The sequence below is a fragment of the Lissotriton helveticus genome, chromosome 5_1, assembly GCF_964261635.1.
Source record: "Lissotriton helveticus chromosome 5_1, aLisHel1.1, whole genome shotgun sequence".
NCBI lineage: Eukaryota > Metazoa > Chordata > Amphibia > Caudata > Salamandridae > Lissotriton > Lissotriton helveticus.
Window position 1 is genome coordinate 350,053,669 of NC_136065.1, and position 13,289 is coordinate 350,066,957.

The following is a 13,289-nucleotide window of genomic DNA, read 5'->3' on the forward strand; positions in this document are numbered from 1 at the left end:
ATTTCCAAGGCAGCACTCGCTCGGAAACGCTTTTTGTCGCGAGTGGAGCTGCGGTCTGTTGTACGCCTTTCCGTCTATACCACTTCTGCCCAGAGTGCTGAAGAAGATCAGGCGCGATCAGGCCCAAGTCATCCTTGTGGCTCCGGACTGGGCACGAAGGTACTGGTATCCCGAACTAGTCAGCATGTCAGTCGATCCCCCGTTTCATCTGCCTCTTCGGGAGGACCTTCTGTCGCAGCAACAGGGGACAGTCCTCCACCCAAACCTGTCCAGCCTCCACCTCCATGCGTGGAGATAGAGCGGCGACAGTTGAGGCCATTTGACTTGCCTCCTGAAGTCTGTGACGTGATTCTGGCAGCCAGGCGCCCCTCCACAAAATTAATATACGCCTGCAGGTGGAACAAATTTGTGGCACGGTGCACAGCAAAGGCTGTGGATCCACTTTCTGCCCCCCTTTCAGAGGTTCTCCTCTTTCTTCTTTCTCTTGACCGGCAGGGCTCTGCTCTGGGCACTCTCAAAGGCTACCTCTCTGCCATTTCAGCCTTCTCTTTTCAAATCCCCAGTTGTAAATAGATTCTTGAAAGGCATCACACTCTTGTTTCCTCCTGTTCCTTTCATGATGCCTCAGTGGGACTTGAACCTTGTTCTAACCTATTTGATGTGCGCTCCTTTCGAGTCACTCCACAAATGCCCTCTTCGTCTTGTGACTCTTAAGACTGCATTCCTGGTTGCCATCACCTCTGCCAGGAGAGTGAGTGAGCTCCAGGCTTTATCTTCCAAGCCTCCTTTCCTCTCTGTCCATCCGGACAAAGTTGTCTTGAGAACTCGTCCTTCTTTCCTGCCCAAGGTGGTTACAGCCTTTCATATCGGGCAGCCCATCACCTTGCCCACCTTCTTTCCGCCTCCGCATCCCTCGAAAGAGGAAGAGAGGCTCCACCGTCTGGACCCAAAACATGCGCTCTCGTTCTATCTAGACCGCACACGCCAGTTCCGGGTGGATGACCAGCTCTTTGTTGGTTACGTGGGCGCTAAGAAGGAAGGGGCGGTGCACAAGCGGACCATCTCTCAGTGGGTCATGTTGTGCATCAAGGTCTGTTACTGCTTGGCGAAAAAGGAGCCTCCTGTTGGGCTGAGGGCCCATTCCACTTGGGCCACGGCGGCTACTACTGCCCTGGGTCGGGGATTCCCCTTGCAGGACATCTGTCAGGCGGCTATGTGGGCCTCTCTGCACACGTTTCCTAAGCACTACTGCCTGGACAGCCAAGTCCGGAGAGATGGCTTTTTCGGCCGTTCCGTTCTCCAGGACTTTCTGATGTGATCTTGGTTCGCAGACCCACCACCGGGGTTGGTATTGCTGTGGTATCTATTCTAAGGTAAGGAATCTAACACTAACCTGTTTCTTTCAGATGCACAAGTTACTTACCTTCGGTAATGATATATCGATATAACGATATATAGCGTCCTTGCAGCAGCGAAGGAGACGCCCGTCACTATGCCCGTCAGTCTCTTATCATGGGACTTCTGACCGGCCACTGTACGAAGACTCGCCCTCTGCTACTGCTGCTCTTTGGGGGGTGATTGGAAAGGACACTGCATATCTGCGGTGCTATTCGCATTTACATTATTTCATATCCTCTGCCAATAACTGGGATCCTGAAGAGCGGCCATATACAGTATTTTCTTCAATAACTCGTGGAATCGTCGTCTGCTTAAGTCATTATATTGTCTGAGACTTTTTAGGACCACAAGTGCTTTTTGAGTGTGACGTTTTTCCGGGTATTTGCATACGGATACCCATTGTGCTTGAGTCGAATTTGAAAGCCCAGATAATTATTTTTCAAGCCCTGACGAAGTTCCCATGGCACGGGGGAACAAAACGCTTTGGCTGTGTGCCGCTGTTGTTTTCCAAAGAAATTGATTAATAAAGAAGAATCTACAAATAATCTACATCTTATTGATTTGTTTATATAGTGCACCTTCCTTTTTGTCTTTAATCTTTATTGTTAACTAGCATCTCTTGGCAGCAGTTGCTGGAAGTAGTTGCACTTAAAATACCAATTTGAAACTAAGTGATTGATTGTGCTTGGCCTAGGTCTGCTGCTGTTTTCTTATGTTCTGGTTGATTCTAAATATTTCTGTGTAAAGCACTATGCTTTATTGCTTCAGCCTTGTTGTTTAACAAAAATTCAATAAGAAGTATTGGACGAAAGGAAGTTCCCATGGATCCCAGTCGAGATGTTCTTATATTTATAGAGGGATACATTTATATAGAGGGATACATTTATATAAATAAATAAATACATAAATAAATATGTTAGCATAGTTAAATCCGAACACCCAGGATCCATCAGTTGCACTTCTTCGGTGTTCTATGATAGTTAAGCATACATTTGAATGTGTAAAATTAATTGGCATGGAAATAGCTACCAGTTGATCATGGTTATGAAATGAGGTCTTGAGCCTTAAACTTCAGGCAGGACGAGGTAAGCGGTTAATCAGCAATAACTTCTCCCAGTGGACACCTCGTCCATGGACTGGGGCATTGGTATAGGGGCAACTGGGTCTTAGAGGTGGATTAAAAGGTTTGGCACATTATTAACTTCTCCGATGTTTACCTATCTGGGTTCAGGCATCTGCCTTTAGTTAGTTTTTCTCAGGCAATCTTGCAGTAATGGGGTAGGCTCCATATCAGCTCTGATCCGTCTCAGTAGCTCACATAGTTCTGCTGATGGACAGGGCTGCCCAGGCCTGGGGCTGCCTGTTAAAGGCTGGGTTGGTCCCCCAATGATTAGAGCTATCTTTTCAGAGGAAGGACTGGCTGTGGGATGTTCAGAGCTACCCTGTCAGTGGATGGAGTGTTCTCCTTATGGACAGGGATGAATGAAAGATTAATGTTAGGACAAAGGTGAATTGCACTTTCACATTCCAACGACTGCATTGCAGAATATATTTATTTATTTATTAGTGATTTTCTTCAATGTGGACCTATCGACAAGGGCAAAGGAGTTGTTCACAAGAAATGAGGAAATACAATAAAACCTTCTCCGTGAAACTCATCGAGGTGAAAAGGTATGGCCAGATATATGTACAATATATGAATTTGTAAATCAGTCATGCTGCAAAACTAGTGTTACTGCTAAGTAACTTATTTCTTTTTGTGATTTGCCATCTCTCCTTGTTGGTCGATGTTTTTTCCTGCTAATGTTAGCTGGGGTTAGTAGTAGGTCATTACCCTTCTAGCAGGAAATGCTCAGCGTATGGTTAGTCTCTATTGATGGCCGAGGCTGTCCTCTCTTTTATTGGGTAGTTCTCCTGATTTCCAGGCTGTCCTTTCAGAGGAATAGCTGGTTCCTTCGTCAGTTGATGGGTTGTTTAACTGCTGGTTTTGTGCCTTATTAGTAACTGAGTTAGTCTCCTGTAGGTTATGGTTACACAGTCAGGGGCATATTCCCAAGAACTTGTGATAACCATCGCAAAAGTAACTTGACGCAACTTCCAACATCGCAGTCTATCTTGTGAAAATTGTGGCTGTGTTAACGAAGCATTCTCAACACGGCAGCACTATGCGATGGTCTCCAGACAACGTGTCAAATGTCCACGTTGAATCAACGCCACGCCACAAAAATGCGACACGCGAACGCAACAAATCTTGCTATGAGGCCAATCGCGGGACTAAAAGCTCAGAGAACCAGCGACCGACCTGCAAATCCCACGCGTCTGGCAGGAAAATGCACCATAAAAGCAGAGTAAATAAATGGTGAGATGACAACGTGCGAGCACAACCCCACAGCTGTGACGCAGAACAAATGACAATTGTCCAAATCAGATAGGCAATTCCTCACAAACAGCCACAATGTACATTGACAAGCATTCAGTATGTAACCTGCGCCAATGCGGAAACAAACATGGTACACACTGCGAAACCGCATTGAGGGACTGGCTACGGGCACGAGTGCCCGGCCCCTTTTATTGCAAGAGTCACATCTCCAGTGATGCCTGTGCTGGATGGGTGTAGGGTAGTGGAAATCACCACACAGGGGTTGGGTGGTGCTGGCAAGAACCTTAACAGTGAGCAGACAATCAGCAGTACAAGGTACGGCCATCATGGGTCCCTGACTTGAGCAGAACGGAGTCTGTGGCCCCAGATGCACAGCGGCCGGCACAGGCACACCGCCACGGGACAGTTACTTGCGGTGCACCAAGGTAGGGCCATGCAAACTGAGAGTGTACTCATCAATGTCCAAGGCGAATGGCCTGGAGGACAGTAGAAGGTGTCCCTACAGGGCATGATGCAGAGGGCAGGAGCAAGCAGGAACAGGCAAATTATGGAGTTGAATGCTACAAACTCCACTTTTTCACTTTGTCAGTATCAGCTACATGTAGCAGAAGACAACCTCCAGCCCATGGGCCCAGAAGCCACTGACGTACAAACAGAGATCGACCATGAATTTCAGGGCACACACTCAGGGGCACCAGAACTGGAAGGGGATGCAGTCTGCGATGAGGCCTGTACAATGACATTGACTCTGCCATGTAGAGGGCAAGACTCAGTTCAAAATGTATGACCTACTTCACTGCAGTGTCTGCCGGAGCCAGCAGTCATCAGTGGCTCACAGCCACGTGTGGTAGGCAAGCGCTGCACAGATTCAATGGCACCAGTGCAGATGCTGGTAGTGTCCCATCACCCCCGTAAAGGTGAGCCTTTTCTCCTCTGGACTGAAGCGTGGCTTCCCCTTACTCATCTTCTTGCGTACTGTGACATGTACACTGCCATGAAGATATCAAGACTCAGTTCCAAAAATGCGACCTAGTTGGCCGCAGTGTCGGACGGAGACTGCGGTCAGCGCAGGTTAACCGCTGTCCAGCTATCTCCTCCTGGATCTCTAACACACGACGTTGGAATGGCATTTGTATTAGATTTGTGGGTGACATAGGTAGTGGCACAAGAGCTGAGTGGGTGTTTAGCCAGCGACGATGCCGTGTCCTGCCTGTGACGGACTGCATTGGATTGGTATGAGGCTTGCAGGACCGGAGAGTAGGCCGAACGCCGCAGTCAGCAAGTGCCCACAGACACGTTTGGTGTGATTTCTATGCACAGCCTTGGTGGTACCACATTGAAGGGAGTATAGTGACATAACCCCAGCCTTAAATAATGTACTCTGCCATGGTGTAATCAAGACTCAGTTCCAAATATGTGTGTCCTACTTGTCCGCTGTGTATGTCGGTGGAGTACGTCAACAAGAATGGAGTTCAGCAGGCTTGCGTCGCGGAGGCCGTTATGGTCCGAGCAGGCTGCCAAGGTCTTGAGCCTCGGGCCTGGAGCTTGCACCAGCACGTGGTGGTGTCTCTTCAACACACGTCGGTGTCGGCAGTTGGACATTGAGGCCTGGGTACGCAGGGTCGGGCAAGACGGGTTTGGGGACCAGCGGCCCGGGGTGCAGCAGGCGCACAGGATCGCAGGCATCCCCGCTCATGGTGACAGCGTCTGCCTCGTGGCGGGGTGAGAGGCGCCGCCCTGGCAGAAACATTGGGCATTCCGGAAGAGGACCACACCCAGAGTTACATGTCTTTTATCCACACCCCTACGCTGGCCTGGCATAGGCCGGGCCATCCCACTGCACTCAGGCTTACGGGGGATGTGACAAGCTACAGCTCCTTGATCTCCCCTAATGGCTGGGGTGAAATGGTTGCGTCCACTGTCCACTACACTCCAAACACCAGCGGTGTGTCGACATGAATATATGTGTGTGGTCTGCATACTGCTGTCTGGCCAGCACATCCACGCCAAACTTGGCATTGTGTACATGCTTATTCATGGGTCACTTGCCTCCTTCGCACATGCCTGGTTCCCACCTCTCCCCACATTCTGCTATTGAGTGACTAAGGTGCCACGCCGTTGATGGCTTGTGTACATGGGTAGCCCAGTTTCCCACAGTAAGTTGTGCTGTTGTGTTTTGTAGGTGGGCATGTTGTATGTGAGTTTGTAACATGTGCATTCCCAGAGTTGTGAGTTGCATGATTATGAAGTTAAGGTGTGTGGTGTGTTCATTTGGTACTTACCAACGAGCAGAGCATTTGCGGAGCTGCCATCCTGGAAGCGCTGGTTGATGATGGACTGTCGGAAGATGAAGGAATCATGAACACTGCCTGGGTAGTTGACGATGACGCTGGTGAAGAGTCCCCGTTGGTCCACTATTGCCTGCACAATGATGGAATGCGTGTGCTTTCTCTTGCGGTAATTGTGTACAGTGTCGGCAGGGGGCACAAGTAGGACATGTGTGCAGTCTATTGCCCCCAAAACATGCGGGAATCCAGCTATGGCGTAGAAGCCTTGCTTGGTCTCCACCTGTTCCTGCGCAGTGTGGGGGAAGTATAGGTACTGGAGTACCAAGTTGATGATGGCATCCAGGACAGATTTGAGGAACTTTGATAGGGCTGGCTGTGAGACTCCTCCGACTCTGGCGGGAGTTGGTTGGAAGGTACCAGAGGCCAACAGGTGCAGCACAGGCAGTAGCTTTGTCTGAGGTGGGATGTTGGTTGTCCGCTGTGTTAGTACCGTCAGCCTGTGGGCAATGATGTTCAGAATGCGGAGGATGGTTGTCCTTTTCAGCCTGTAGTGAGCAATGACATTCTCTGGTGTTAAGTCTGTGAGGCTGGTGCGTTTTCTGAAGGACGGTGGTCTGTGTCTGCTCTGCCTCTGTGGTGGTCCGAGGGGGTGGTGTGGGGGAACCGGGGGTGTGGTGGCGGGCCTGGGGTGATGGCGGTGTCTGTTGTGGGCCTGTTGGGGCTCCGAGCTGCATGATCAGTAGCTCCATGGCATCTGTTGTTCTTCAGGTGTGGCCTGAGGCTGGGGTCCCTTTTCTGGTGCTGGCTGCTGTCCGACTTTACACCAGGTCAGAGCAGGTGTTAATTTCCTGCTGCTAACGGGTCTTATCGCATGTTTTGTGGTCGTATCGCCAATCTGGCTGGTTATTGAGAATGCTGCGGAGTGGTGTTTTTGTGACATTTTGCTCGGGAACGGCTACTCTGCATCTCATTAGGGATAGTGGCGGTGGTCATCTGTGGCGATGTTTTTTGCGGCTGCTATCGTAGGTAAACTGGTGCTATGGGCTGTTAGCACCAGCTTGTGAATGGGGTGATACATTTATCACAACTTTGACTGCGAAAAAGTGCCATTAACTTGGCGATAGCTCCTTGTGAATATGCCCCTCAGTTGGCAGAGTGTTATCCTGATTGTGAAAACCCTTTGCAGAGGCAAAAAGTCCTTCGGATGGTCTATGGCTGCCTTGTCAGTGGTTGGGTAGTTCCCCTAGTGGCAGCTATGTTAGAGATTGGAAGAGATTTTAGTTTTTTGCCTATATATGCCCTGTCTTTAAGGGTGTTGTTCTGGTATTGGTTTTGGTGGCATTTTTCCTGGTAGCTTCTATCTCTCCTGCCTATGAAGGGGGTGCTCATCCTATGATCTGACTTTTGTTATTTTAGTTCATCTGTTGTTATTGTGATTTTCACAGATGCCTTGCAAGCAATAGAAAGTTGTCTTGATGGTTTGGGCTGTCCTTTTAGTGAACGGCCTATTCTTCATGCGACCCAGGGTGCACTGTGAGTGAACAGCATGATATCTGATGCTCAGTATCGCCTATGTCGGTGGATTGTTCTTCCAATGATCACGCTGCACTGACGGCTGGGTATGCCCATCCAGGGGATGGTTTGTTGTCCCAGTGAACCGAGCTACTATGTCAGTGAAGAATGTTTGTGCATCAGATGGTCTGTAGCTGTCCGACAAGTGGAGGGGGGATTATGATGCGCTGTGTCTGTCGTCTCTTGATCTAGATGTTCTTCCTATAATCAGTTGCTCTCTCAAGAGTAAGGTGTGTTCCTGATGGTTGAGACATCAATATCGGTGTGTGGGTGTCATTTCCAAATGGTAGGGCTTCTCTATCATTTTATGGGCTATCCTTGTGATTGTATATAAATAGAGGGACACTGAAAATGATTTTTCATTAAGTTGTCCTGTTATCCATCTGTTTGTTTTCCAGCTGGCAAGGCTGCCATCCTGCCAGTGGATAGGATGTTCTTCGGATGGTTTGGGTACCTACTTAGTGGGTGAATTGTTCTCCGGATGACTATACAACATTAATGGATCTGCTGTTCTCCTGTGAGTGACTGAGTCGTTCTATTGATTGCCACACTGCTCTGTCATTCAATCAGTTGTTCTGAAGGGGGCTTCCATGTAAAATGCTCAGGTCATTCCTGAATAAGCTAACTGATGTATCATTTGATGGATATGTTTTCCTGATTAAGCCTGCAAGCTGTAAAGACGACCTCCTGTCCCAAGTCTCTGTATTTGTTGTAGAGGCCTGCAGACAGCTTAATTTAATTGCATTACCTATAAGGCATTTATCGAGCATTACTCTTCTTATTTGGTGTCTAAACTTCAGCTTTCTGGAGGGATGGGCATGACTCGCAACAATACACTTGCCTTTCTTTATCTCCCGCTACTCAGAAAAGTATGCACGGGCTATTAAGTATTTTCAATAGCCGCTTCCAGGCTTGGAATTCCTTTTCTTCTTCTATCTACCTTGCTGCTAATCTCCTCTCTTTTGGAAAACTTTTCCATATTAGCAGTTGTTTTGTTGATTCTGTCAATTTTTGCTTTTTTTGTGGTTTATTACTACTGTAATATTTGATTGCACTAGTTTGTAATTAATTTGTGTTTGTTTTGTTTGTAATACAAAATTACGTTTCTGCTCCATCCTTTGGCAATGTTTCAACCTTATTAGTACATAAAACGAAAACATTAAAGTAGGCTACAGGGTTTGTTACTTTCTTAATGCTCATGCATTCTCATCATAGGATTTGATGTTTTGACGATGGTAAGAGCTGTCTTCTTAATGAATGATTTTCCATATGTTCAGGTGTGCTATGTCATTTCATAGCATGTTCTCCTGATTGTAAGTCCTTCTCTTGCAGAGTTTAGGCTCTTCATAAGATGGTCAGGGCTACCCTGTCAATAAATGGCTTGTTCGGTCAAGGATCTGATCCATTGATTGATGGATCATTACCGTCATTATTGATCAGCCCAGATCAGAAGGTGATTTGCTTTGTATCCTGTCAGTAGATCGACTGTTTTCTGATGGGTTACCATTACATGGGTGGGTTATCATACTGGTTATTGGGCCTGACTGTGGATAAGCTTTCAATCTGATACCCCTTTGATGCACTGTTAATGGATGGATTATTCTTCCGTCAGTTTGACTACCTTGTCAAATGGTGGGTTCTTCTTCACATGGACTATGATGGTGGACCTTTTAGTGGAAAGACTGTTCCCATGACGCTGGTGCTCGTTCAGAGAATGGGTAATTTTCCCAAAATGATGCAGGGCATATTTTGGAAAATTAAATAAATTAGCACAGGAATGCAAAGTATTTCTTAGGACCTTAAAACTATTCGCTGAATGCTGGGTTTGCTGGTTTTTGTTTGGTGTTACTAGTGTGGGTAACATGTCTTGATAGTGAAATACTGCCAATTTAGTTTTTCACTATTGAAAGGCTATCTTGCCCATAGGATAACATGGGGAATGCTGTGTAACAAGTTTGCCTGCATATCTTCCCATAACGGCAAGATGGACATATGGAATCTGGTATCCCTGAACTCAGAATTTAATAACACATCCTTTAGTGAAGATGGTTTTTAAATTCTAAGTTTGGAAATAGCACGTTTAGAAAGAGGTTATTTTCCTGTTCAACCTTTATGTGTGCCTCTGCCTGGTTGTGTATTGACTGTCTGGTTTGTGAGTGACAGGGGCTTATACTTAATAAATATACTTTTTTGCCTATTTTATTATCCTTTGCTGGATGCGACTTCATGATTTTCTTAAGCACACAATGCTAGTTATCTTGATTTAGACCACGCCCCTACTCGGATAGCCACACCCCTTTAAGAAATCTGCCACGCCCCCTTTTTAGAGCACCACCAGTTTTTTTCCCACTTAAAGCCCTGCTTATAGCCTCTGTAAAAGAGGGACTTACAAATAGGTTATTTTATGGGTAAATGAAAATGTAAACACATTTGCCCTTGGGGGCAGTAGAATTACACCACCACTGAACTCACCACATACAGACCCATAATACAGCACCTAACCGGGCAATCATGAAGTCAAAGAAATGGCGCCACAGGCTACGCAGGCAAAAGGAAGGAAGTGGAAAGGTCTTCTTCACTTTCCATCTACAGTTGTGCAGCACACCTTCCAGTTTCTCCCAAAAACCAATAACAGGTGTCCTACTAACACATTCCTTCTTTCTTCCAGAAACCATGCTGCTCAGCCTTCACCGAGGAGATTGGACGCCGGTTCCGAAGTCGAGAAGAAGAAAACCCAGAGAATCCAGAAAAGGTTCAGCCCTGAAGAACTCTCAGAAGCAGACAAGCATAAATACATAATACTTTAAATTTGAATATGTATACAACTTCTGACACAAATTATTGTGCAAGATGAACTGGCAGCTGGTTTCTTTACTCAACGACAGCTGTTTATCTGATTGTGCTTTTTTGTAATGGTTGCCCGTTTTGTAAACATCATTGTGATACAATAGGGTTTCTCTTTTTTGTATTAAAAGCAGGCAAGTGTCCTCAGTTATTGAGATGATGGATTGTTTGCAAAATTACTGTGTTGCATGCTTGGATATCACATAAGGAAGAATTAAAGAGGGGGAGGGAGCCGTTGAACAGGGTCACAGATGCCATTAGATATGAGCCTAGTTTAAATTCTTTGCTTGTCTTTTCAGCCTTCTCGAAATGTGAATCTGTAACAACATATAGCCCTGTATCTTTATAAACCAGCTAGTGACAAAGATCAATCAGTCATCTTGACACCACCCTCTCATTTTGGGAAGTTAGTCAGTAACAAAGGTCAGTTGGCCCAATTGCTAGTCCACCCTTAGCCAGTGTGTTTATATTCCAGGAGATTCCTCTCTACTGGTGGAAGGTACTGTGAAATCCATTATGCAGATAAAAGCCTCTGGCACCAAGTATGCTGGGTCTTGTATGTCAATACTTCTAACAGGAAAAGTGAAGCTGCAAATTAGGCTTTTTTTTGTGCTTTTCGGCTTAAAACAAAGACAGTCTGTAGTTCATCCTTATGACATACTGGGTGAGGTTAATATTCCTGTTAGTTTTTTATTTTTTTGATACATTTTGATGTTGTAGTTTAGTTACTGGAAATGTATAAACTTCGAGGGTCATGCAGAAGAAAACACGGCAAAAGACCTTAAAATACCACAAGTAGCAAGATGCTGTAGAATTATTATGTGAGATTAGAGAAAAATCCTTATCCAAAGTATGTGAAAACCTGTTGTGATCAGGAACCCAACTTACTAGGCTAGAAGTGGGTGATGATGATTCATTAAAAAGTCTTATACATAGAATAACCCAGGACACTATCTCACGTGATGCAACTGCTATTCTGCTGCATTGCAGTGCTCTTCTGATAGGCTTTTTCTGTTAAGGTGTCTATGGGGGTGTGGGTCACAATGTAGGAAATGGGAGATCTCTAAAGTTTCCACTTGAGGTTCCAGCAATGTGATTTATTGTAAAGAATAGCTTAGCTTTTAGTGTCAAATGTGTTTGTCAAAAGAAGGGAATTGTATCACATATATGATGCAGTTTCCTGACATATAAGTGCTCCATTTGCATGATGTCTGTGTAGGTATGTGACAGTGTTTGATTCTAGGTCTTTGAACCAAGTGAGCTATGTGGGTCTACAACACATATCTCAAGCTATTCTCATCGCGTTATCTTGCAATAACGAGTGTATTAATGGTCTACAAATTGTAAATTTCTGGAGTTGTAAACTCTGTTGATTAAACCGACTCATATTCTATAGACATGGTCTAACAGATTGTAATCTCAACAACAACTTCCAATAAATAAATTAACACAAATCTTTGTATGTTCGCATTAATAATATTTTGTATAATAAACTGTCATATAAAGAAGGTGGGAAAGTATTTATGTCAGATTTCTTGACTGGGGTAGTTTTGTCATAACAATTATTTGGAAAATATATTATTTTATCATTCAAGTTCTCTGAAAAGGAAACTAGAAGCTAGTGTATTCATTAACCTTCATGAGAACAACAGTTACATGTGATGATTTTTTCCAAACACAATGGGCACATGTAGGAACCACACAGCATTGCAGATATCTTTCTTAGTAGTACAATCTAATGATGAAGTGATTGCGCCTCTAGAAGGTGGGTTTTTTGTTTTACACGTAGTAATGTTACTCCAATAAAAGCTTTGAATGAATGGAAGATCGAAGACGCAAACTGTGGATTAACAATAATGTCAGAGAAAATTGTTTTTAAACTTTATTTAACGTTTTAGGTTTAATAGCGTCAACCAGCTTAATGCAATCATTTCTCAGTACAGAGGGCACATCAAGGAATAGTATGCATGGCAAATCATTAATTGTCTCCATTATTCCTGAAGAGTACCAAATTCCTAATCATCCTGAAAACCTAGGGCAATGCAAAATAACCAATGCTAAATACCCAGTACCCCTCGGCCACCAACAGCAGTCCGTGGGGTCCAGGGGCCCCCAAAAGCCACTTTCAGACAGCCTTTCCATGTTGGAAAGGTCGGTTCGGAAAGGCTGTTGGAAACCGGCATCGTAATCCTGACGGCAGAAACACTGTCCATAGGGGGTTACGGTGCGGTTCCGAGTGACAGGAATACTCTGCGTTTCAGTCAGAATCGAGTCGGAATGACTGGGCGGTTTACGTTCTGACCCCAAACATCGTATTAGGGAGGTGGGAATATAAACCGACGAGTCGGTCGGAAAGATTACGACTGTCAAAAGGAGGGTTTCCGCCCCCGCCATTGTAATGAGCGTTTAAGTACATTCACTGAGCATTTATTTAAGCGAATCCCAATAGCAAATACTACAGCAAGGTACCACAAGCCCATCAAATCAGCATTTCTGTTCCAATACCTTTGCGAATGCTATGATTCAGTTTGTGCTTGGCTTTCCAAAGACCACCAAAGGGGACCTTATTGATCCACAGGCTTACTCTATAGTGGCAACAACATGGCCAATCTATCAGTGGAGTAAATTCAGTGGGTAGCATCCTGAATCCAATTCAATCCACAGTGCGGGTCTCTTTATTCAGGCCATGCATATACCTAGTAATAATAATAAAGTAATAAGCTGCAGTGAGCTTCTTAACAGACATTGTGAGCTCTGCTACATGCCCTAGCAGATATGCACAGAGGTGTTCAGCACCACTTGGTAAC

The 13,289-nt window shown here is 45.4% G+C and overlaps 1 protein-coding gene across 2 annotated transcripts in view; it reads left to right on the forward strand.

The window, feature by feature from the left end:
• LOC144754541 (glutamate receptor U1-like) overlaps positions 1–11,936 on the forward strand; it is a 241,266-nt gene extending 229,330 nt beyond the window's left edge. The window contains exon 12 of one of the 2 annotated variants that reach the window (XM_078642471.1): positions 10,307–11,936. In XM_078642471.1, the coding sequence (XP_078498597.1) occupies positions 10,307–10,402 (96 nt within the window). In that variant the 3' untranslated portion in view covers positions 10,403–11,936. The remainder of the gene's footprint in view (positions 1–10,306) is intronic. The other variant, XM_078642470.1, reaches the window with a different exon arrangement.
• The last annotated feature ends 1,353 nt before the right edge of the window (positions 11,937–13,289 follow it).